Here is a 25,884-nt window from a genome sequence, read left to right on the forward strand (position 1 = left end):
AAAATCTCTTTGACAGTCGAAGGAAAGATATTAAAACATGAAGGAATCAGTTCAGTCTGAGACTGTAGGCCCTCAGATAGGATCTTGTCTAGTAGGTAGACCTGCTTATGCGGAAATAAACAGGCAGATTACGAAGGGGAATGCAGTACCCTCCTGGCAGGGGAATGACATAGATTATATCGCATGATTCTTAGCTAATACTCTGTGTATTTCTGTTTATAATGGTTTGATGAATTACATTTCTGAATTCTTCAGTCACTGGGACTCCTATTTCGGACTATCAGTGAAAGTAGCTTGCTGGCTAACTCGGCTAAAGTGCTTTGAAGAATTGTCAGAAATATTTTGTGCACTGTCCCATTCCTCTCTCTCAGTGCACGGAGTGACCACCATGGCCAAAGCCTATGAGTTCAGCTGGCAGAGACACATCCCAGAGTTCATGCAGGAGGGGGCTTCTTTTGACAGATTTGAAGAGGTGAGGCTGTGTTTGCACTTGTGTGAGTGGTTAAAGCCCTGGTAAGTGCCTTGTCTTGTTTCTTGCCTGTGTGCTCTCGGTTTATGAGTCAAATGACTTTCATCGGTCCAGCTGTCATTAAAATTGACAGTGTCGTAGCTGTGCTAACACAGAACATGTACGGCTTATTTGTAACATCATCAACATTGTCATATGACAGGTCTGTTGAGTCAGTCCTGGCCTGGAAGTAATAGACCTGCATCACATTGGAATACACTACCAGTCTATTCTGTACTCTCATAGTTTGGAGTCAGAAGGTGACTTTCTGCATCATAATTGTGCCTGTTTTTGGTCTGATTTTACTGGCTGGAATGTATCTACTCTGTTGAACCTAGAGTGTGCAACTTCTGCCACTCTAGCTTCAACATAGTCACTTTTTCACCTAGAGCACTTCTGCTGCATATTTATGGAGAGATTAATAATTGTAAATTGAATGTTGTCGGTACTTTATGTCGGTAATGACAAAAATGTATGGTTACTTTGTACATGCTAATATTATGCAGTTGTTTTTTGTAAGTATCAGCTCTATATAATGTCACTGCAATTAATTGTCTTTGTTCTTGGAGAGAGAGATTTGTGGGAGTTGTTCATTTTACTGTCACTACGCATATTTTTTGAATGGCACATATTGGTGGTATTGTAGTATGCACATCTGTATTTGCATATGTGTATTTCATACTGGATGTAATGAGTTGCTTCCCTGATGTTTTATGATGTGTATACCTCCCTGCTACCTGCAATGAGTTCTCCAACATAATTTTATTGCAGTTTATAGGTTCATCTGGGAAGGAAATTGTATTTTGTAACATTTTATTCAATTTGTTTCTCCGGTTGTGCTTGCATTCACCTCAGTTTTTGTTGAAGAAACATGCCTGCATAAACCAATACATACTATTACCATCTCACTGCCTTATGTGTATAGTGAATAATTTAACATAATAATAAAACTATCTCTGATTGGTGTGTTTACAGGATCCCTTTGTCTTTGAGCCAAACTGTTTTGTGAGAGTGGACGAGTTTGGCTTCTTTCTGTCATGGAAAAGTGAAGGAAAGGTAAGGTAGCAGAGACTTCTCACCTGTAGGTGTGTCCCAGGTGCGCATTTGCACTTTGCAAATTAACGGTGCATGAGATCCTCCTTCATGGAAAACCTGCCAGCAATGCAAACATTCATGTTGTTTTGTATAGCAGTCAAAATTTGCATATAGCGCATCCAGTAGCATTACTGTGGTGCTGTTGTCATATTTTTTCTGCATATTTTACCCTCTTAAACATCTGGAGCATTTACAGTATACAATATACAAAATTTTTCACAGAACAAAGAAACCAGTAAAAAAATAAACAATATAGGTATGAGCAGTATTTTATGCTTTAATTGAGAAAAGTATTATTTAATACTAATACAGTTTTCTCTGAGTAAAATATTTTGTTTAACAAATAATATTTTTTCCAAAAAGATGTCACAATTACGCACACCCCTAAATATATTCTAAATAAAATCTGCATTAAAGTGTTACTTTTTAAAGTAATTCACATGGCTCCCATTTACTGTACAGGCATCCCATGGCTTCCTGTTTCACTGGGGTATAAATGTGAGATAAAATATCACAGTTTGAAAATTGTAATGATGTTGAGTGCTGTCCAGTCACTCCTCCAATCTTTGTTACTTTAGGAAGGCCAAGTTTTAGAGAGCTCCCTTATCAACTCCATACGCAGTGCGGTCCTACCCAAGGTAAGATCCCTCAAAATGAATCCTAATACTTACAGGTAGCCATCACTCTCACTGGTAACTGTCACCCTCACAGGTAACCCTTACTAAACTGGCCCTTGAACTCACAGGTAGTGTTCAAGATTACCCTCACACTCACAGGTAGTTTTCACTCAGGTAACCCCCACACTCACAGGTAGTGTTCACTCAGGTAGCCCTCACACTCACAGGTAGTGTTCACTCAGGTAACCCTCATGGGTAATTTTTACACAGGAAACATAGTAAAAACCGCAACTTAAAAAAATAAGAAAAAGTAAGCAAAATTTTAGAAGAAATTCTTAAAATAATAATTGAGATTATTATCTGGCAGTTGTGTGAGATACATTTTATTCATAAGGTCTATAGGGGCTGCTGTGCGGCTCATTTGGATAAGGCACCACACTATAGTACATGGCATGAGCCCAGTGATCTTCGATCGAATCGAGTCTGTGCCAGTGCCAACTGTGGCTGGTAGCCCCATGGGGCGAAGCAGTTGTGTCGACAGTTGTGTCACCCATGGTATGGGATGCTTCAGTTGGTTAGGGGTCCGTATTTCATCGCTCTCTAGCGATCCCAGCTGGTCGATTGGGCACCCGTGGACTGCAAGTCAAAGCCACATATGAAAGGTTTGGAAGTAATTATCTATATTTAAGTTTATAATACCCATTAAGATTTGTTTTTTTGCAGAGCACTCACACTCACAGGTAGTCCTCACACAGCGAAAGACCTCACAAGTAAGAGCTCTGAATGAAAGAATGCCTGAGCTTGGGCTCTCTCTTTTGCTCCTGAAGGACCCAAAGCTCCTGTCATGCCTGGAGTCACTGGGACAAGCAGAGAGTGACCTGGAGAACAGAATCATCTGCATATGCAGCGGAACTGATCTGGTCAACTTGAGCTTCATGTACCTGCTGGCGGACAGCAGCCAAAATGCCAAGGTACCTGCCCTCTTCTTACATCACCGGACAGAAGCAGGAAGTGAGTCTTCACTCCACTATCCATTTATTAGTACCAAACAGGAAGTCAAGTGACAAGAATTTAGTTATGACACATATATTATTCAACAGGCTCTTGTTTTCTGGTATGGTATCAGTTATTGGAGAAATTGCTGCTGTCTTTAATCCTAATGCAGTAACCCTGTACGGAAACAGGAAGTGAGCTGTCACTCTGCTTTGCAGAATAGGAAGAGGATTCAGGAGTCACTGACAAACACTGCCTGTTTGTATGGATTACTGCCAATGTGTGGATAGATCACATTCCCTCTTAAAGTGATTGTAAAGTGGCTGAAAATATTTGAAACAACCACAAATTATCACACAATACACATCCACCTAATATCTATTCAAAGTAATGTCAGCAACTACCATAATACTCGTTTCAATCAGGCATAAAATCTGTATTGAAACAAGACTCAGGATTTTATGGGTGTGATCGGGAGCTCCCTGCCACCCCCACCTCCCCACAGAACTTCTCCCAAACTGTCCCACCTACAAGTAAACAAACACACCTGGCTAAACAAACACCCAGCAGACATATGCAAACAATATTCTCGATGGTCAACAGCATAAAATGTAATTTGTGAAATTTACACAAAGATCTCACAGTTCTGTCACGGTCTGTTTTATGTGTAAATTCCACCGTTTAACCCAGATTCTGTGATTCCACCCACGATTTCTGCAAAACTGGAAATATGAGCCCCTACATATAGCCTACTGTAGCCAGCCTCATAAAGGAAAACAGATAGCAATAGTCTGCACCCAGCTTCTCAATATTGCTTTGGCACAAATAAACCTTCCAGGTGAATGTTCTGCGCTATTCATAGGCAGCTCCCTTTTGTTTAACATTAGTACATACCCTATTTTAGTATATAGCCTAAGGTTACGAAAGACACATGTTAAGAACATTACATAGTTTCATTGTTGCTAAGTTTATTAAAAGATGCTTTGTGACGAGTCTGTTAAATAGTTACATTTTTAAGATGATGATACATTGCAGTGTGACTAGAATCCCCAGCTACATTCACTTTATGTGAAGATCACAAACTGTACCATTTCCACAGTTGATATGTTAAAGGTAGATGACCTGGGACAATGTATGACTGTATCAGACATATTCAGATAGTGGGTTGAGGAGCATTACTTTGGAATATGACTTGTTTCATTTCTATGAAACATATTTGCTGAAACTGGTATGAAGAACTGGAATGACAGATTTCTGAGAATTGTGTGGTACAGCTTTCACAGACAGGATGGTTGTCTCTGCTCTAGAGAGGTAGCGTCTCTTCCACATGCGTCAGCATGTCAGTAACTCCATCTTGTTTACATTCTCTTTTCCCAGATATTTAGTTAGAAGCAAAAATAATGAAATGTTTTAGTGTTTCTGGAATTTCTCAGTCTAGCAATGTGAAATTATGGGAGCTGAGGCTAAACAGTATGTCAGCTGAGTTTGGCACCGCCAGGGTTCCCAGTCCAGATGAGACTAGGTCACTGAATTATGTGATTGGAAGGAGGCCTCGCCCTCCGCTGTACCCAGCTGCTCTTCCCCTGGCACGCACCAGGTCCAGTTCTATCCTTGCAGTCATCTCTGAGGAATGAAAAGAGGTCAATTCCTAGATGATTTCAGAGGCTCTTCTCTTCAAAATGAAGTGGGCTCCCCTCTCTCTCCTGTGGTCTGTTACGTTAAAGTATCTCTACAGAACACTGGGACAGAGAGACTCTTGTTGGATGTGATAAGAATGGAAACTTCCTGTAGATAGAATACAGTGGAGAGGGAACTGCAAGGAGTATATATGTTCCTATACATAGCTTTCTGAAACCAACGCTGGACTTTGAGGAGCTTGTTTTTAAGAGTTTCTCATGTGAATTCATTTGCTATTTGATAGTGGAAATGATCACATTAATCTGACTTTCTCAGCACAGAGACGAAACATAAAAGCAGGCTTAGCCAAGGGAACATATATCCACACAGTGGTCCTGAAAACTGAAATATTATTTCCCTGTTCTGTACACATACAATACCAAAGAATTTGAGCCAAGAATCTCAAGAATCTGCCCTCTCTGTTCTCTTGAATGCGTACCGTGTCTAGTCTTCAAGAGAATAGGACTGCGTAACTGCAGCTGCAGATTTTAGATCCAAGTTTTAGATTCTGTCCAGTATTTACCTAGCTCTTTTTTATAACATTGGAGCACACACTGTAAAATTCTAAGAAGAGGGAATTAGTGTTGGTATCTGTGGAGATGGTACAGTACCGGTCTTGTGCTGTTTGCATTGCAATCACAAGTGTTTTATTTTCTGTTTGTTATCAGCAATGGATCGAGGGCCTGAAGTCCTTGATTCACAACTTCAGGGCAAACAATGTGTGTCCAATGACCTGCCTGAATAAACAGTAAGTACTGGAGCAGTCCCATTACATTTAACTGTAATGTGTTTGCACAATGCATTAGAAAATAGCAACAAGTGATTTACTGTCCGTGGAAAGCCAGTGTAAGGTATGCATACTAGTTTGAGGTTGAATGACTCCCCCAAACAGATGCTAAATAACTCTTATAAAAGTGTGGGGAATGCTTAAGATTTATATGTCAGATTTATAGCTTTTTTCTAACAGCTTGCCATAGCACAAAAAAACCATAGTGTTAATATATCGCTCCATCTGTAACTGTTCTTCCTTGCAGTTGGATCAAGCTGTCATTTTTGACTAATGTGAACGGAAAGATTCCTGTCAGAAGGTAAGAGTGCTGACCACTGTTCCTTTACTGATAGGTACTATATGAGAAAGTAAGACCTCAAATGCATGCTTTTGTGTGAGGCTTCCGGGTGGCTTGATGTAAATCACCAGTCCTCAGTTCAGTCGTGTGGAACTCTGTCTGGACCCGGTCTTGTGGAACACTGGATCCGGTCCCTACCGTGACAGTGTTACTTAATGGCTGTGCAAGTCAGCTGGTCGATTGCAGAATGAAAAAAAAAAGTGTCGGGTGGCCTTTTGGAGGATGTGTGTGATAGTGTATGCCTTCCTGGATTGATGGGGGGTTGTTGCAGTATTGAGGAAGGTGAGTTTTGAGATTTCAAAACTGCGATAAAGTAAATTGTTCCAAAGAAGAGGAAGAAATATGACCTATTTTGACTTACTAGCACACTAAAATGATTTGACTCCCAAGGTCTCTGATGTCATCAGAATGGGACTGTTTAGCTGACAAGCTGATTTGTGACCTCTATCAACATATTGCAATTAAGCTGTGTATCAAGTAGAAAAATTGTTACATTTAGTTTACAATTAGAATCTCGAGAGTGCTAAACCCGGGGAGCAGTGTTAATGATGTTTTAATGTGATATTGATGGGAGGTTAACTTTATAAATGTCTTCTGCTCTCCTGTAGCATAACCAGGACATTTGCCTCTGGAAAAACAGAAAAGGGGATCTTCCAGGCACTCAAGGACCTGGGCCTGCCAAGTGGAAAGGTAAACATATCTGTCTCTCTGTCTTTCCATTGGTCTGTGTGACCCTGATGACCCTGTCTGTGTGTGACCTCTCTGTCTGAACCCGATGTAAACAATGATGTGACAATCAGTAGAATATCAGGCAAGCTGCAGTGTCAAGTGTCAAGCTGAGTGCTCAATCTTGCGTTGCCCGGCCTGCTGCTTTCCGGTTGCAGAACGATGAAATCGAACACGCCGCCTTCACCTTTGACAAGTTTTACGCCCTCACCCAGAAGATCTGCCCGCGGACCGACATCGAGGAGCTGTTCAGGAAACTGTGAGCCCCCAATCCCGTCTTGACGCGTGCCAGTCTGCTTTCAGACACAGAGCTGACCAAGACTCGCTGAGTCACATTCAGGCACAGAGTTGACCAAGACTCGCTGAGTCGCATTCAGGCACAGAGCTGACCAAGACTCACTGAGTCGCATTCAGGCACAGAGCTGACCAAGACTCGCTGAGTCGCATTCAGGCACAGAGCTGACCAAGACTCACTGAGTCGCATTCAGGCACAGAGCTGACCAAGACTCACTGATTGGCATTCAGGCACAGAGCTGACCAAGACTCACTGAGTCGCATTCAGGCACAGAGCTGACCAAGACTCACTGAGTCGCATTCAGGAACAGAGGTGTCAGACACGGAGCGATGTGCTTTCAGACACAAAGCCGTCAGACACACATTGATCCATATTTAGCACACAGACACACTGAATGGTGTGTTCGTGCTCTTTGGGCCCTGATCGGCCTTTGTGATGGATGAGACATTTATTGGCAGAGCTACTGAATAGGCAGGAACACCTTGTGCTGGTATTGCACTGCTTGCTCAGAGCTGCTTTGTGTATGGTGATGTGATTTCCTTCAGTCAGGTATAAATCATTACTACCACAAAGCACGGGGCAGACTCAGCCAAGTGCGTCAGGCTTATATTACATTTACATTTAGTTATTACCGCTAACAGCTTTTGGTAGATTGAATTCAAGTCGAGGTATTTATCAGAAAAAAATGTTTCTGTACTGTACTTCTACTAAATATGATTAACATTTTTTTCCATTTTCATTGATTAAAAAGTGAATCTTTTTTGCATTCTTTTTTTTCAGAAATGGAGACAAAAGTGATTATTTACACATAGACCAGTTAGTCAGCTTTCTGAACGACGTAAGTTGGTTTTTTGTTCATTATGTTTGTGTTTGAGTGTTGCTTATACAACCAACCCTTTGCTGCCCCCCCCCCCCCACATGCCCTCACCCCCATACCATCATTTGTAACCATGACAACCCTAGGAGGGCAGTGCATTTGCTGCATTGTGTGCTGTGGAGCTTGGTGTTCTGCCTGTCAGACTGAGTTTGTTTGGCTGAATTTATGTGTGTGGGACAGACATTGTTCGAAGTCATGTGCAAAGATGAAATTCTTTTTATTATTTTGCGCTTACTGTTTTTCTGTTGCTCCTTCTGCCATGAGAGCTGTTTCCTTTTGCTTGTGTTTTGTATCTTCCTACTTTTTGGTTTGTTCAGTGTGTTTAATGTGTTGTCAGCATGAAAATTGTCCATGTTTTTTTGGCAGAACCAACGGGACCCTCGTTTGAATGAGATCCTGTTTCCATTTTATGACCCTAAACGAGCTATGCGGATCGTAGAGACGTACGAGCTGGACCCAGAACTCAGGAGCAAAGGTAACAGGAGAGATTGATGTCTCTCTCTCTCTACAGTCGGATTCTGGCCAAGCACAGCAAGGCTTGATTTGTGTTGATGTGCTGACCTTCTGCCTGTGCTGCAGGTGTGATGTCTTGTGACGGGTTCTGCCGGTACCTTATGTCGGACGAGAACGCTCCAGTGTTCCTGGACCGTCTGGAGCTGTACCAGGATATGGACCAGCCATTGGCTCACTACTTCATCAGCTCCTCCCACAATACGTATCTAAACGGCCGGCAGTTTGGGGGAAAGTCCTCTGTGGAGATGTACCGGCAAGTGCTCCTGGCAGGTTGCAGGTATAGCAGGTCGCTCATCTGAAACACTGTTTACCCCCAGACCCCAAATCCCATAACACATTCCAGAACTTAACTTAACACACCCCGACTCCGTTTAGCTCTACCCCCACCTGCATGGGTGAATGCGTTTGCTCTCTTGTATGTTTATGCGTGTGTGTGTGGGTTCACGCTTTTGCGTTTTCAGGTGTGTGGAGCTGGACTGCTGGGATGGAAAAGGAGAGGACCAGGAGCCCATTATTACCCACGGGAAAGCCATGTGCACTGACATCCTCTTCAAGGTGAAAATACACCAGCAAGCACTCACACAGACTGACGTCCTCTTCAAGGTGAAAGTACACATGGAGACACACACAAACTGACATTCTGTTCAATGTGAAAAAACACACACAAATACACACCAGCTAAAAACATCCTGGTGACCACACAAACACACAGGCTTACATCCTAATCAAGGTGAAAAGACACATGCACGTGCATAAAGATGGACACTGACTAACACTATCTTCAAGGCTAAAATATGTATATCTAAAACATAAACATATCCACACACACACACACACACACACACTCACTGAACATGCAGGGTGAACAGAGCTCTGGGGAGCATTGGACAATATGATTACTGTATATGCAGATATAATATGGTATAATAATATAATATGAAATCTAAAGTTGAGTAACAAATGACTATTATCATTATCATGTTATGCAATGTTCTCCATATGGTATTAGATACCCTGAGCATTTTTACCCAGTAAGTTAACCACAGTTTTACTCCAGTGCTGATGCTTCATGTTTGTTGTTATTTATTCATTTCATTTCCTGTTATTTTAGGAAGTAATTCAAGCCATTAAAGAAACGGCTTTTGTGTCATCTGAGTACCCTGTGATTCTGTCATTCGAAAACCACTGCACGTATGTGATGTTCTGTATACAATCCGTTTATTTGTTTCACAGTCAGTTGTAATGTTGTTGGGATGGTTCTGCTCTGTTCTTGAGAACCTTTTTGTGTGTAGTGTTAAAAAGTATGTGTCGTCTGCATGGTTCGTGTCACTCCTGGCGCTGCCTGATGATGTCATTTCCCCTCTATTTCTTACAGGAAGCCACAGCAGTATAAGATGGGGCGTTACTGTGAGGAGATCTTTGGTGATCTGCTTCTCAAACAGGCTCTGGAGGCATACCCGGTCTGTTTGTCTGTCTATTGTGCCTTCTTTTCCCCCAGTGTATCTTTTCTGTCTAATAATGCCTGTCTTTGTGTCATTTTGTCTTACAGCTAGAAGCGGGCCAGCCTTTGCCCTCCCCAGCAGACCTCAAAAGGAAAATCCTCATCAAGAACAAACGATTAAAACCTGAAGTTGAACAGAGTAAGAGTTCCCACTATCCAGAGACAGCCCAGTGAGCAGAATTCAGAATCTAGAAGTCCAGAGGGGTGGAAATCTAGGTTTAGCGATGCCTTGACATAAATGGGCTAGGCTAACCCCAATACACATCAGGTTTTACCCGGATATTGCCTGGCTGCGTCCTAGTCAGCTAGAAAGATGGCGTACACTTTTCAACCAAATGTAGCCGGATTTTCACCTGAATGCCTAGACAGAATTTAACCAACTTTTAACCACAGAAATGTTCACTGAGAAGAGACAGAGACAGTGGCTGTTACTTGTGTTGTGCTGCCACATGAATAACAGCAATGGCAGACACAGGCAAAGTGAAGCTTTGCTTCTGGAGAGACTTCATGGCAAAGATTCAAACTGGAACATCGCTTTGTTATCCGTCTCTGTAAGCCAGTAACAAAGGGGTCTAGAGAGTGAGCTCTGGCCACTTTTAAGTTTTCTTTCGAGCGGCAACTGGGGCAGGTAACGAGGGATAGCTGGTTGCCCCTGAATGAATGATTGCAGCCATAAAGAGCTTGTTGGTTTGTTGTTCTTAGTGGTGGTGCAGAATGGGCCGGGAGGTGGTTCGGCCAGAGAGAGTGCATGCGAGAGAACCCATCTGTATTTCTATGCTAGGTCCCCAGATGACCACCGAGAACACAAAGTCTTGTAGGGAAAGTTATGCAAGCATTTGTGTATTTTGCTTTAGCCATCCTCTGTAGCGGGGCATGGTCAGCGACCAGCATGAATTTACAGCCCAGGAGGTAGTGGAGGGAGGAAATAGCCCACTTCATGGCTAGGGTTCGTCACTCCACGACGGCGTAGCTGATTTCACCATGTAGTAATTTCCGACTCAGGAACAGAATCGAGTGTTCTTCTGAGTCAGTGACTTGCAACAGAACGGCTCCAGGTCCCGTCTCTGAGGTGTCTATCTGGAGTTTGATAGGCTGACTGAAGTCCGGGGCTTGGTGTACTGTACTTCAACAGAGGGCAGCTTTAAGGTCCTGGAATACAGCTTCTTTCCGTTACCCCCAGATCACCTTCTTCAACTAGCCGTTCCATGTCTGGTCGGATAGAGGTGCTGCTGTGGAGAAGTGTGGGACAAAGTGTTGAAAGTAGCCTGTTAGACCTAGAAAGGTATGTGCCTGTTTTTTTGAGATGGGGTGGGCCAGTCCTGTACAGCAGCCACCTTCGCTAGCGGGGGCTTGACTAGACCTCGGCTAATGGCGTACCTGTGGAAGTTAGCTTTCTGCTGTGTAAGTTGGCACTTGGCAAGTTGGGTTGGCAGAGAGGTCAGCCAATGTTAAGGCGTCCAGGACCAGCTGGAGATGGCAAAAAACGTTTGTCCTGTATTCCAAAGTGGACGACTGCTACAAAGGACTGGGACCGCCAGGGCAACACATGCATTAACTACTGGAAGCTAGTGGGTGCCCCATTCAAGCCGAATGGGTGGGGGCTGGTATTGGTATTGACCTTCAGAGTTGGTCAAGTATGTCCTCCCCTTGTTAGCCTTGGTGAGCGGAACCTGGAAGAAGCCTTTAGTTAGATCCAAAGTACTGATGTAGCGGGAGTCACCCAGGCACACAGCGAGTTCATCTGCTCGGGACATTGGATAGGCATTGGAGACTACGCTCAGGCGCTTAAAGTCATTGCAAAACTGGAGCGAGTTGTCCAGTTTTAGCATCACGACAATCGGTCTTGACCAGGGGCTGCAGTGTATAGCCCCTGCCAGGAAGCAAGTCAGGAATGAGAGCTTGGACCTTCTCACCCAGTGGGAAAGTGTGGGGTTGGGGAGGGTAGTTGTAAACCCATCGCTGGGTGCGCCGTACTTTCTGCAAATGGGTATAGACAAGGGGCATAACTTTTGCATTGAGCTTCTACATGCCAGCTAAATGTTTGATGATGCTGTGGTGGGGGAAGGGTTGTGCATCCCAGGCCTCACTGGCCATGTAGCAGCTTGCAAGAGCTGAAGCTGGTGGAGGCTTGAAGAACTTATCTAATGGAAAAAAGGGCAGGTGTCGGAGCCAGGCTATTTGGGTCTGGGCAGGCTTTCTGGGCTGGTATACCTACATCTGGAACTTCTGAGTGGAAGCAGCTTCTGTTGCCCACATGGCTCAGGATATCATTTTTCAGGCTTTTGTAGCTGCGCACTCTCCTGGGACTCAGGTCAAAGTAGACACACTGCTACTCCCCTGTCAGGTGGGGAGCCAGGAGGGAAACCCATTCATTGGGTTCCCAAAGTTCCCACTCCACTATTCGCGCAATGTGTGGGGATACGCCTCAACATCATCTCCCTCTGTAATCTTCAGTTAGGCTGCTGCAAAGGACTGGAACGAGCAGATCAACACATTCAATAACCACTGGAAGGTGGCGGGTGCACCATGCAGGCCAGAGGGGAGGACCTAGTACTGGTATTTATCTCCAGGGGTAGTGACGGTGGTCTGCTCCTTGTCTGCCTTGGCAAGCGGAACCTGCCAATAGTTTTTATTTTGATTCAAAGTGCTGATGTTGCTGGACTCGCCCAGGCATTCAACAAGTTTGTCTGCTTAAGCCATCAGATAGGCATCAAAGTCGGAGACTACGTTTAGGTGCCTGAAGTCCTTGCAAAACCAGAGACAGCCGTCTGGTTTTGGCACCATGATAACGGCGCTGGACCAGAGGTTGCAGGCCTCCTTGATGCCACCCAGATCTTTAATGTGCTTCACTTTCTCAGAGATTGCGGGCCACTGGGCCTCTCACACTCAGTAGGTCCACACATTTACCAAATTTGCCAGGAAGGGTGTGGATGCGGAAATCAACCTGCTTGGTGAGTCGAGGACGAGAGGAGAAAAGGACCTGAAACTGGGACTACAGCTCTTTTGGTGTTTAGATTTAGCAGGGCCCGTGGAACTTTTCCATTCAAACTCTCTCTGTCTCTGGTGGATAGCAGTTTTTGGTGGATAGTCTTTGTCAGACCATTACATTACATTACAGGCATTTGAGACGCTCTATCCAGGCGATACAACTTAATAGCATTTTACATTGTATCCATATCATGATAACTGAAGCATCAAAGCTCTCGGTAGGCTGTGGGTGCCGGTGTACACGTTCTCCCTGTCAATGCCCAGAAGGCTATGAGGTCCGCTATAGCACTGAAACTGCAAGCTGAGCTGGGACTCTCGATGAAAAAGTAGGACATCCTAATCCCACCCTTTGGCTTCAGTTACCTTGTTGAGCATGCGCTTTAAGGTTTGGTTGAAGCGCTACACGAGGCCGTCTGTTAGTGGGCGGTATACTGAGGTGATGTGCAGCAGGCGGCAGATGTCAGTCATGATCTTGGAGATGAATGGGTGCCCTGGTCTGGTAGGATCTCCCTGGGAAGGTCAGTGCAGCTCATCATCTGCAACAGATCTCTCAAAATGGCTTTGGAAGTGGTCATGTGTAGCGGTATGCGGGGGAATGAGATGGTATATCGCCACGGACTAATAGAAATGATGTTCTACTTGTGCTATGGTATTTTTTTTTGCTAAGGAGACCGTCTAATAGGTGAGCGTTTGCAAGGGTTATGACCTGCGGGACAAACTCTTTAGGCACAATTAGTTTCCTGCCCATTTTTGTGAACTGTAAAATAAAGCAGCCCGTTTTGCAGGAAGTAATTTTGCAGCAAGGCGGCTTCACCTCTCTTCTAGCCCTCTATTATTTGTACATTCTGCCAGGCGTTCTGGAGCCAGGGGTCCTGCAGCTGCGCGGAGTGGAAGCAGACTGTGGAGTAGAACTGCAAGGTGTAATCAGACCAGGTGAGCGGTAACTCACCTTCACCATCCACTTCTGTGGGCACATCAGCAGCTGACGCTTGTTTTCCCAGCCGAGCCTCATAGGTATTAAGCTCCATGGAGATTGTGACCGCTGCGCTGGGGTCGCTGGTTCATTACCTGCTTTATTTTTCTGGGCGGGGATGTGTGGGGACAGTGGCTCGAGCCCTTGATTGCCAGACACTATTTCTCCATATGAAATATGTGTGGGGCATATGTGGGGCGAGCTGGCAGCTGTGGACATTGGTTCGTCAGGCACCGTTTTCCCAAGTTCTGTCTGGAGTGCTTCCCATCTGGGATTTGCGGTGTGGATGCCCAGGATAAAGTGAGAGCAGCCAGGTGTGGAGTTCTTGCTCAGGAGAGGTAGCCCCCTTTTCTAAAGGAGGGTAGCTTCTGACAGGGTGTTCTGGATGATGCACTGTCTCCTGCATAGCTTCAACACTTTTAACCAGGGACACCTGGTCTTCGGCGTTGGTGGGGGTGTGCTTTCCAGCCAGCTTCCTGGCTTTGCAGGGCAGGATGCCGATGAAACTGTCCATCACTAGCTTCTTCAACATCTGCCGGCTGGTGAGGCGGTCCAGATGGAGCCAGCGGGTGCCTGGGCATCGGAGTCGGGCCATTTGTGTCTGGGCAGGCTTGCTGGGCTGGTATACCCACATCTGGAACTTCGGAGCGGCAGCAGCTTCTGTTGCCCACATGGTTCACATCTCATTTTTGACGCTTTCGTAGTTGCATGCTCTCTTGGGACTCAAGTCACAGTAGGAACGCTGCACTTCCCGTGTAAGGTTGGGGGCCAGGAGGAAAGGCCATTCACCTGGTTCTCAAAGCTCCCGCTCTGCTATTCACTCAAATGTGTGGGGGTATACCTCAAGATCATTTCTCTCTGTCATCTTCATGAGGTGGGACCAAGCTGCTGTGGCAGGGGGAGGGTAGGGCGGCTCTGGATGCCCTGGTCTGGATGGCTTCTGTCAGGCACGCCACTTGCTCTGCCACAAGCCAGGATGTCTGCTGCTGCCCCACGCTGGACGCCATAGTCCTGAAGATTCCCCCATCCTATTTTCTTTTCTTTTTTCTTCTCTTTTCTTTGTTAAAGTTCATGTCTGTGTCCCGTGCCTGCTTTCTCCACCACTGTAGTGCTACCGTGTCAATTACAGCTAGGGCAGACACAGACAAGGAGAAACTTCAAGCGAGCAGGAGTGGTTTATTTAATACAGGAAGGCAGCCGGGGTCGCGGGTGTGCAGGGGTTTGGGGAAAATAGACAAAACTGTAAGCTGGCTTCAGGGGAGACGGGAAGTCTTTAAGGCGAGGATCCGTCCTTGCTTATAAGTTCTCCTTCAAGCAGAGTCGATGAGTGGCAGCCGGGGCAGGTAACGAGGGATGGCTGGTCGCCCCTGATTGAATGATTGTTGCCCATGATTGAATGATTGCCACCAAGACGACCTTGTTAGTTTGCTGCCACGGCTGCTGTTCCTGGTCATGGTGCATAACGAGCTAGGATGTGGTGAGGCCTGACATACAGTGAGGGGTGGAGTTTAGGTGCACAGCGCCACACTTGTTATCTCATAACTTCATGCATAGACATGCTTATGCATGTAACTACAAGGCATGTATGAACCCACATAAAATTACATAATCACCTCATAACCTCATATAAAAACATTTACTTCTTTTCCTACCTAATTTTTTTAACTACATACTAAAATCATTGCATAAAAAGGGGCTTAGTTTGCCTGTCAAAATTGTGAAAAAGTACAAGTGGCAAACAAGTAGTCAATCTTAATTGAAAATGTAAAAGGCTTGATTGAAACCTGGCAAAAAATGAATCATGCTGGACCTACGCATTGCGGCCTTGCACGGCCTTCATACTAAAATCATTGTTTAAACAATGCATTTAAATGGTGTCTAGGCTATTTAGAATTAAATTCTGTATAAAATAGCAAGGTTTACATTAGATTATGCACAAAAGAACCACTTTTCTTTCCATAGAATACATACACTTAGCCATATAATTAACGATTTTGCAGGTCAGCAAACTACCATCCCCTACAAAGAGAACAGTCGAATCCAGAGGTGGAAAATCGAGGTTCAGAAAGTAAAGTGCTCCCCATTATTTTGTTCGAATCGCCTGGATTTGCTAATTAGCACACTTTTTCAGCCTGTAGGTACAACTCATTAGTGAAATCAGCTGGCTGAGTTCAAGGGTGGGTAGAAACTCATGGCTGGGATTATACTTTCAGACCCCTTGACTTTCCACCTCTGATGAAATCATACTCAGGTTTTGCAATTTGAAAAGACTTAAACTTTCAATTAAAATAAAACAGTGTTATTACAGAAATGGAGGCAACTGCTTAAAACAAAACAGGTGTACTACAAATTAAGGAATGTTTTCAGACTAAGTCAAACTTAGCAGGCTGATGCAGTGAAAATATCTGACAAATATTGTACGAACTATCGTCCGACTAAGAGGATGTTCACTGTACACAAAGAAATGCCAGAGCCGACTGTTGAGGAGTGTCACAGGTATGTTTATAAAGACAGTTTGAGTAAAAAAGGAATCAGTTGTCAGCTAAATGTTGAAATGTTTATGAAAATTTTGTGTAAGTTGTTTCATAGTCATTAAATTTTGGATGATAAATGATTTTGGAAATGAACTAACGGTAAAGAAGAGAGATGATAGTTAAACGGGGATGCTAATGTCTGTTTACAGGACAGCTGGAGCACTTTAAAAAGCACATGGAGGGAGGAGGGACAAACTCACCCTCAAACATCCTGGAAGATGACAATGACGAGGAGAGTGAAAATGGTGTGTGCCTTTCGCAACTGTTCAGCAGGCTAAAGACAACTGTATGGAGAGTTCACATCTGAGGCCTATAAACTGTTACAGCTCTCCTGCTGTAAACTGTAGTCAGTTACACACTTCTCTTGCTTTAGAGTGTAGTCAGACCTCTAGTGTTGTAGAATGTAGTCAGGTATGCTCCTGTCCAGCTTTAGAATGTAGTCTGTTTCCACCTTTCCTAGTTCAGGGTGTAGTCAGTTACACACCCTAAAAAGGCTCTTAGAGAGCTAAAATAAGTCACAGTGACAGATATGCTTGAATTCTTTTGTCTACATTTTATATAAGCCAGTTCTGTGTATATATTTTTTTAAGTATGCCCTGAAGAATGGATCCTAGATCAGAATCCATGCTGTAGTCAAAATGGATTTTGTTGAAAGAGCTGATGCCGTGACAGTCTTTAGGTACATAGGGCACATGGACATTGGGGATGTTCTTATACTGTTATATTGATGAAGTGTGATTTCGTACAATTTTGAATTTGGAGGAATGGGAGTGAACAGTGAGATGTCTTTGTATTAATGGCATGGGTGAGAGTGGGAACCCCGACAGGTAAAGGAGTGCTCTAAGTGTGAAGTGTGTTGAATCATGGCCATGTTGTCCTCTGTTTTAGCTGCCATTTCTTCAGTCGAGGGTAAGCGTTTCTGGCTGAGGTACAGCCGTGGTTTGCTCCTCTATGCTGGTTCTTAAACCTTTTTACCTGCGTTCTGCTGGGACTCACATGGCCTGTACTTTTCAGACTCTTCTGGGAATGCTTGGCAAAAGGCAATTAATCATTGAAGAAATGCCTTGTTTTACACCGCCTGATCAGCTTTCCAATCACATACAGAACATAATGACAAAATAAGTGTTAAGAGTTGCTCACTTTTTTCCTCATAACTTAATCATAAAAAACCCTATACATATTCATTATAACATTATGGATATTCATTAAAGGTTTGTGATTATTGTTGAGCTTATAGATCATGTCATGACATGTCATGGCATTAGCACCGCCATTGTTTTGGAGCACGCTCTCACTGGCTTTGCGATATTTCAACTGAATTTTCATCATGGTGTGAACTGGATATTTTCTTGGTGCATAGCAGGTGTAATGGGTTAATGGGATATTGCAGTGGTGCTGTTTAACCCTTGTGTTCTGTTTTCTTATTAGCACTAGTGAAACGGTTAGCTTGGGTCAGATATACACAGGACATTATTGGGATTTTAAAGCAATGCAGAAATAAAATTTATGATAAAAATTTCCCAATATACCTCAATTCCAAACCGTATCAACGATATATGGCTAATGGTTGCCTTTTACCTCTCATAGATCACATTTAACAATGAAATTGTCATGAATTTGTGATAAAGATGTCATTTATATATATAAAACTCCATGGTAATGAAGGCATGGGACATAAATTATGTTTATCTGTGAATTAAAATGAAACATGCAGTAGATTAATAATATTTATTACTTTGAACTGACATTCTCAATTATTTTTCATCGTTCCTATTATAGTCAAAGAAACCATTCAGGCAAGAAGACATAAAGCAAATAAATATGATGAACAACAAATAGAAATGCAAAACAAGAATCAAATTTACACTGAGTTAATTACTCAAAAGTGTCTTACCACTTTTACAAAAATTTAATATGGGTCAGTTTGACCCAAACCGAACACAAGGGCTAAACAGGCTTGTTACAGTACAATGGAAATGTGATATTTTGGCAGCACAAACAGAATATTATCAAGGTGTGATCGCATATTGCTGTGTTGTAAGTTATTAGATATTATGTTGTGGTAGGCAGGACATTATTACTGTGCAAACTCACCATTGTGGGATAGTAGATAGTGACTCAATACTATTGTGGTGTGAATGGGATAGTATTGTAATGTAAAATGGATATCATTACAGGCGAACATGATTCTAACACAGGATAAAAAGCATGTTATGGTGGTGTAAGTGGTATGTAGTGTAAACACAATATTATAGCAGTGTCACTGGTGCTGAAGTGCTAAAGTGTAAGCATCTTTCCTGACTCCCCCTCCAGTTCAAGAAGAGGCCCACCCGGAGTTGAAGTTCAGTGGCGATGTGAGCCTGAAACACTCGCAAAGCACAGGGAAAAAGGTGCACAGCCTTTTAAGCTGGTTACCATGCCGATGGCCAATGTTCCACATCAGCTAAGTCACTGTACTCAGCATATCAGCTTAAGGCAATTCAATATTATTGATGATATGATTATGGTGTCCTTATTTGAAGAGGCTCTTGGAACATTCAAGGCCAGGTTTGTTCAAGAGGGGGGACACTCCAGACCAGTGGTATGAGACTCTAGTCCTGGTGGGCCACATTGCCTGCTTTTTTTTTGGCGTGGTTCAGCACTTAAGTGTTAAAGGTTATTTAAGTCATTGATTGACTAGAGAGTCCACAAAACTTGTTTTGAAGGTCTCATTAGACCCTTGGTTGAAAGGAAACCACAAAACCTCCACACACTGCAGGCGTTTGGGACTTTAGTTCAGCAGCCTGGCTCTTGACATTTGGCAACAGGAGCCTTTCTCAAAGTAATGGCTTATCAAAACTTCTTGTGTTACTATGTGGCATTTTAAATGACGATATTCAATAAAAAAAATTGAGAGAAAGTGTTACCTTAGATTTGAATGTTATGCCCAAATGCACCTTAGATTTCCCCAATGGTGTGCTGCATTGGCCACTTGTGAAACTGAAGTAAACGTTTTAACAAAACTAAATAAGTTATTGCATTTTTGACTGAGGAAGGAAGAAACTGTCCCCACATTAGTTTGAGAGACACACAAATGTTAGCCTTTTTCTCAAATTACTTGAACCCTTTGTAACACTTTACTGAATCATCTGTTATGCCATATTGTGACAGCTGTTATGTCAGTTTTATGTCAAAGTGTTAGCCAAGACCTTTACATAGTGCATTTCTGTGATTATCCTCGCCAGAGGAAAATTCCCTTAGGTAAACATCCTAAGTAGGAAAACTTCTGTGGTGTTCTATGCAACTAAATAATGAAAATGAATGTGATTTCATATGTTCCTGTTCTTTTCTTTAAGGATTCTGAAGATGAAGTATCAGATGCAGCAGACATGACAGATGTATCTGAGGCCTCTGACTTTGACAACAGCAAGAAGGTACCCTGTTCCCTGCTGCCTCTCTCCCTATATGGACCCACTGGTCTTACTCTCCCTGTGTTGGGCCCCTTGCCCCCCACACACTGTGGGGGCCCCTGGTCCCCCTCGCCCTGTGTGGGCCTCTGTTGTTTATGCCGTTTGTTTTTTTATCTATGATAGAGGGTTTAGTAGTATATGTGGTCATGAGGCATGGGTATAGTACAGTAATGTGTGTGTTTTAAGGATGATGGCGCTGAAGACGAAGAGCAGGCTTTGATCGCTTCCTACAAGTATGTTGGGGCCACTACCAGTATCCACCCTTACCTGTCGGCCATGGTTAACTACGCCCAGCCTATCAAGTTCCAGGGCTTCAGCGTAGCTGAAGGTAAGCGTGGCCATTCCTTTACGACAAAAATCATGTGAAATTTGCCTTTTCACATGTGAATTTAACATTTTTACATGCAAATTTAAATATTTTCTATGTGAAAAGAAAATGTCACATGTGAACTGGACATTTTCATATATAATTGACTTTTTTCACATGTGAATGAAAATTTTCACATGTAAAAGCAATGTACACAACACACACCCAAAAGTTAGAGAAGTGCAGACTAATGGAGTGTAAGTACTGAAAAATCAGAAAGTCGCTCACTCAGGTTCCTCTTTGCTGTGTTTATTAACCAACATTTTGGCAAAAGATCCCTTTGTGAATGTGAAACAATCCACATTTTCACAAGATGTGACTGACTTTTTCAAATGTGAACAATTTCCATGTGAAAACAAAACATGACATTTAATATCACAGGTTACCTTTTTGCACTCTCATGTTATAAGTGGGTTTATTTTTATAATTCACATGTGTATTCTCCACAGGTTGAGTGTCCACATGTGGTTTTTGCACATATGGTTTATTAACATATGATTTCTCATAAGGGTTATGGTTATCAGCTATGTCTGCAATAGCCTTTTCTGTTCAATAGCCAGATACATGCATCTCATTTTTCCTGCCTGGAGTTGTTAAGGTAAATTTAGGTAAACTAAGCTAATTCCATGGAACGATCCTACTTCAGTTTGCTGATTCATAATCCAGTCATAGCAGGGTGAGAGGTAACTCAGGGTTACCTGATGACATGTTTGATGTGTAACTGATTCCATGCAGACAATGCTAACAAAATGAATGTTTTTATATAACCACTTTTAGAAAGGAATATCTACCATAACATGTCCTCCTTCAATGAATCGGTTGGCCTGGGGTACTTGAAGACAAATGCCATTGAATTTGTAAAGTATCCTTTCATTTCATTTTATGACCTCCAGCTAAATATGTCAGTCTCACATGATGTAGTGGCATAGAGGTACAGTAGCAGTGTGGCTGCAGGTACTGTGTACCAGACATGAAAAATATGAAAGTGCAGGACATGAATTGTGAATAATGTGCTGCATTTAAATTTATTGTCTCATTTTTTTATCATTTATAAGAATGATGGGGTGATTCGGGTCCCTTAAAGCAGCCTCTGACTCATTTTAATTTTAAATGAAGCCCGTTAAAACCACAGGGTGTGGATTGTGAATAATGTATCGTATTTAAATTCAATTGAGAGCTATTAATCCACAGGTGTCAAATTGTGAATAATGTACTGTATTTAAATTAATATTATGCAACAACTCATTTTCCACACTGGCAGGTCAGTGATGGTTTCTTGAGGTATGAAGAGTCAAAAATCAACAGAAAGTACATTCACATAAAAATGGCTGAAAAGATTTATTTTTCTCTACAGCTGAATATAAATATTAATATTAAAATTCTGTCTTGGATCTCATTTTTAATGTACCGTTATGGTTTACCAGTGGAAACCCCTGGATGCTTTAAGTGTTTTTGTAATGTGAATCGAAGCAGTTTCCTAGTCTCCCGGACTTCACTGCCAGTATTCCCTAACGAGATGTGCAGCTACAACAAAAGGCAGATGAGCCGTATCTATCCTAAAGGGGGCAGAGTGGACTCCAGTAATTACATGCCTCAGATCTTCTGGAATGCCGGGTGCCAGATGGTCTCCCTCAACTTCCAGACCCCAGGTGATGCTTTTTCCCTGTGCCCCCCCCCCCCCCCACCCATGCCCCCAAACCCTAACGTGTGAACAGATAGTGCTTCGTTCCAAGATGTGGTCTTTTCAGAACCTTTCTGGAGGCATGAACTGATGGTCAAATGTGCACCGTTCACTGAGGACAGAGATCACTTTGGGTAGTGTAGGTTGAGAAAAAGGTTCACTGAAAGTGTTGTTCACCGCGTATAGTGTTGTCTGTGGGTGGTCTTCACATGACAGCGTTCTCTTTGGGGTAGCCTTCACTAAGGGTAGTGTTCACTTGATGTAGTATACACTGAGAATAGTGTTCACTCAGGGTGGTATTTACTTGGGGTACTGTTTGCTGGTAAAAGAGTTTTCCCTTAGGGTAGTCTGAACTGTCGGTAGTGTTGTGGTTGTCTTCACGGAGGGGGGATGTTCACATAGGGTAGTCTTCACTGAATAGTGTACATTCTAGTGTAGTCTTTCCGAGGATGGGTAGACTTCACTGACGATAATCACTTGGTTTAATCTTTACTCAGAGGAGTGTTCACTTGAAGTGTGAGTTGTATGCTTGGCATATCACAGATTCTGTTGGCAATCACTTATGCATATTCCCAGGGGAAATAATGTGATTATAAAATTTAAAAAAATATATTTTGTTCATTTAAATAAATCATACATGGAAGTTCATTAATAATATATTCTGCTCACTTCCACAGATTTAGCCTTGCAGCTGAACCAGGGAAAGTTTGAATATAATGGCTCTTGTGGGTGAGTTTGAAGCTTTTCCTGCTATAGAATAGTGCTTCAGGTGATGTCTTCATGTATTACTGCTAGGGAGAGACTGTGTTGTGAGAGTGAGACACAAAATATGTTATTTTGGGCTAGGATGTGGTTTGGCACACACTCTTTGTATCTTAACTCCATTGCTGTACTCCAGGTTTAAAGTTGAATATAAAATGAAATTCTGCAGACATGCTGTTGGTCATTACTGGTTAATTATTGTCCCCTGCAGGTACCTGCTGAAGCCTGACTTCATGCGTCGCCCAGACAGAATGTTTGACCCTTTCTCTGAAACTCCTGTAGATGGCGTCATCGCTGCTACATGCAGCGTTCAAGTGAGACAACTGCACTTCATTTTCTCATTTGCAAAAAAAAGTCATTTTTTCATGCATAACCAACTGCAGTGTTGACAATTCAATGGCTTTCACACCGAATGCGGCTTTTTCTTCTTTTTTTTTGCTCATTTGCACTATGCATGACAATACAGACATGGACAATAACATACAAATGTCACGTTCCTGACAAGGCCGTACATTGTGACATGTTTGACAAATACGGACACTGTGACATGATAGATTCCGATTCACAGAGGGAAGATGGAATATTAAGAGACGTTGTGGTATTGTTAGATATTCATTGTTCTGGATGTGTGCAGAAATATCAACACAAAATAAACACAAAGGCAATAACAGGGAAAGGGGAAAGTGAACAAGTATATGAAAGGTGTAGTATAGAAGATGGATGGGGTGGGGGTGAGAGGGGTGGACAGGGGCAGCAGTCATAAAGAAACAGAGCTTTAGTGTGGTGAACTTGGAATGTGCATCAGTTGTTGGGGCACCAGTTGTTCTGATGTAAGATTCGGCATAAATTTTGTGACAAAAGTTGATAGAATTACAGTATGAGTTACAGTATGTGTGGATGCAGTAGGTATTCCAGTAAGGAATAGTAAGTAAAAAGGAATGAGTTTGAGATGTTGCTTTTTTTAGTTATTAAGAATGTTTACTCTTTTATATTCTTATATTTACTCAATTGTAATTGTGAGTGAATATAGCACTATAAGAGTGTAACTATACGAATGTTAGAGAGGTTAAGATGAATTCCACAGTGGAAGAAGTAGAACTGGGTACTGGTCATAGGTCTCCAGAAAGACATACTTGGAGTTAACCAAACATTGACAAAACATTCCAGTAACATCTTAGAACATTTTGTTTTAGCTAGGTCATTCTTGTTTCCTTTCAGGTGTTCTCAGGACAGTTCCTGTCAGATAAGAAGATCGGCACATACGTGGAGGTGGACATGTACGGGTTGCCCACGGACACCATCCGCAAGGAGTTCCGCACCAGGATGGTGATGAACAATGGGCTGAACCCTGTTTACAACGAGGAGCCCTTTGTCTTCAGAAAGGTCAGTGGATGTCCAGCATCATCGGAACTGAATTGGTTGCAGAGGGGTCAAGTTTGTGAGGGCATAAGGTTGTACAGTAGAGTCCTGCAGGGGAGTTGGAATCACGAGGGCCCCCAAGACCCAGCCAAATTGTTGCAAGCATGTGACGTTTTTTACTGTGTTGCAGATGGGAGCAGGTGGACAGAGATCAAGAGCCTGGGATACATATTGGCTTGTTTAGTAATATGTTATAAAATATGATACAAAAATATGATATGATACAAAATATGATTCTTATCAGGCTTGCTTGTTTGTAGAAAGGCATAACCGACTAGGTGATCAAAAGCAGTTGTCAAACCAGTTTGAAAGCTTCGAGAATGAACAGACAAATGGTGGTGTTTTCTCCATTACATGGAATGTTCCGGCACTGTCCAGCCCACCATACCCTCTGCATCCTGGCCTCCAACACCTCGTCATTCTGCGTGTTCTAGTGTTCAGCGCATTATGCAGGTTGCGTGTTTTTTACCAGAACGCAGGCTTTTAGGATGCTCTCCCCACTTACAGGTGATCCTTCCGGACCTGGCCGTGCTGAGGATCGCCGTGTTCGACGACAGCAACAAGCTGATTGGCCAACGGATCCTGCCCCTGGACGGCTTGCAGACGGGGTACAGGCACATCTCCCTGAGGAACGAGGGGAACAAGCCGCTGTCCCTGCCCACCATCTTCTGCAACATCGTCCTCAAAACATACGTGCCCGATGGCTTCGGGGGTGAGAACGTCACCCTCCTCGCTCCCCGCAGCTGCGCCATAAAACGTTAACAAATAAAACCATTGTGCCTAATTGCCTGTCATACTAATGCGGGCAAGCAGCTCCCTTTCTCCGGTGTGATCATCAGAAAGCTGTGTGCTAGCTGTTGTCTCTTCTCTCCTGTGTGTTTTTGAAAAATGCATTTCTCCCATTTGTCTGCGCGTGTTCAGCTGACTAACGGACATTTGTTATCTCTAATTTCCACGCCACCAGCCATTGTCGATGCGCTCTCCGACCCCAAGAAATTCCTCTCTATCACGGAGAAGAGAGCTGACCAGATGAGGGCCATGGGTATCGAGACTGTATGTGCCTGTTTTTATTATCCGTCTTTATTAAGTATACAATAAAAAATAATTTGAGATACGACACATTTCATTATAAATCGGTAATTCAGGAATTACGATTTAGAGACATTACTGGAAAGTTTGCATCATGACTCGCGGTCTGTTTGAGCGCGTGAATGGGTCTCGTCCGCAGAGCGACATCGCGGACGTGCCCAGTGACAGCTCGCAGGGCGGCCGGGGAAACACGAAAAAGGCCAGGATCACACCGCAGTCCAGCTTGGACCTGCAGCCGAGCGCCGCGTCGGGGCTGGGCGCCAGCAACGAGGCCAGGGCGGGTACGTGTCTCTCTTAACCGCCCTCGAAACCCGCAGCTGCCCGAAAGCGGCGAGCCTCTGTTCATCGTAGGGTCACATCCCCATCACGACCGTGCGCAACGTACCAGTTCTGTAGTGTGGAGGAGAAAGAGGTGGGCTTTGCGGTTGAGAGAGTGCAGATTCAAATCCTAGGTGGGACAGTGTACCCTAGAGAAAGGTGCCTAATTGCTATAAATATTTTTTCTCTGTACTCAAAAAGAGTATTTTTGAATTCTTAATTCTTGTTCTTAATCTTTTTTATCTGGATAACTAAAAAACCCAGTTTGTTTTGGTTAAATATTCAGCTGTACCAATGGGTGATATATGGGAAAATATAAGCTACGTAGACCATTCTGGATATGGGCTACTGAAAATAAATAATGCAAATAATTCA

At 43.2% G+C, this 25,884-nt stretch overlaps 1 protein-coding gene across 1 annotated transcript in view; it reads left to right on the top strand.

Moving 5' to 3' along the window:
• plcb4a (phospholipase C, beta 4a) overlaps positions 1 to 25,884 on the top strand; it is a 46,840-nt gene that overhangs the window by 13,832 nt on the left and 7,124 nt on the right. Inside the window, exons 3-30 of the mRNA XM_064331005.1 lie at positions 372 to 472; positions 1,484 to 1,564; positions 2,182 to 2,241; positions 3,048 to 3,191; positions 5,559 to 5,638; positions 5,925 to 5,978; positions 6,626 to 6,707; positions 6,902 to 7,002; positions 7,819 to 7,876; positions 8,282 to 8,390; positions 8,495 to 8,705; positions 8,890 to 8,983; positions 9,540 to 9,619; positions 9,804 to 9,888; positions 9,978 to 10,068; positions 16,574 to 16,669; positions 17,313 to 17,333; positions 18,738 to 18,814; positions 19,760 to 19,837; positions 20,060 to 20,201; positions 21,018 to 21,102; positions 21,765 to 21,889; positions 22,599 to 22,650; positions 22,895 to 22,997; positions 23,902 to 24,066; positions 24,610 to 24,814; positions 25,067 to 25,155; positions 25,331 to 25,472. Coding sequence (XP_064187075.1) covers positions 389 to 472; positions 1,484 to 1,564; positions 2,182 to 2,241; positions 3,048 to 3,191; positions 5,559 to 5,638; positions 5,925 to 5,978; positions 6,626 to 6,707; positions 6,902 to 7,002; positions 7,819 to 7,876; positions 8,282 to 8,390; positions 8,495 to 8,705; positions 8,890 to 8,983; positions 9,540 to 9,619; positions 9,804 to 9,888; positions 9,978 to 10,068; positions 16,574 to 16,669; positions 17,313 to 17,333; positions 18,738 to 18,814; positions 19,760 to 19,837; positions 20,060 to 20,201; positions 21,018 to 21,102; positions 21,765 to 21,889; positions 22,599 to 22,650; positions 22,895 to 22,997; positions 23,902 to 24,066; positions 24,610 to 24,814; positions 25,067 to 25,155; positions 25,331 to 25,472 — 2,794 coding nt within the window. The 5' untranslated portion in view covers positions 372 to 388. The remainder of the gene's footprint in view (positions 1 to 371; positions 473 to 1,483; positions 1,565 to 2,181; positions 2,242 to 3,047; positions 3,192 to 5,558; positions 5,639 to 5,924; positions 5,979 to 6,625; positions 6,708 to 6,901; positions 7,003 to 7,818; positions 7,877 to 8,281; positions 8,391 to 8,494; positions 8,706 to 8,889; positions 8,984 to 9,539; positions 9,620 to 9,803; positions 9,889 to 9,977; positions 10,069 to 16,573; positions 16,670 to 17,312; positions 17,334 to 18,737; positions 18,815 to 19,759; positions 19,838 to 20,059; positions 20,202 to 21,017; positions 21,103 to 21,764; positions 21,890 to 22,598; positions 22,651 to 22,894; positions 22,998 to 23,901; positions 24,067 to 24,609; positions 24,815 to 25,066; positions 25,156 to 25,330; positions 25,473 to 25,884) is intronic.

Source organism: Anguilla rostrata, chromosome 1 (genome assembly GCF_018555375.3).
Source record: "Anguilla rostrata isolate EN2019 chromosome 1, ASM1855537v3, whole genome shotgun sequence".
Classification (NCBI taxonomy): Eukaryota; Metazoa; Chordata; class Actinopteri; order Anguilliformes; family Anguillidae; genus Anguilla; species Anguilla rostrata.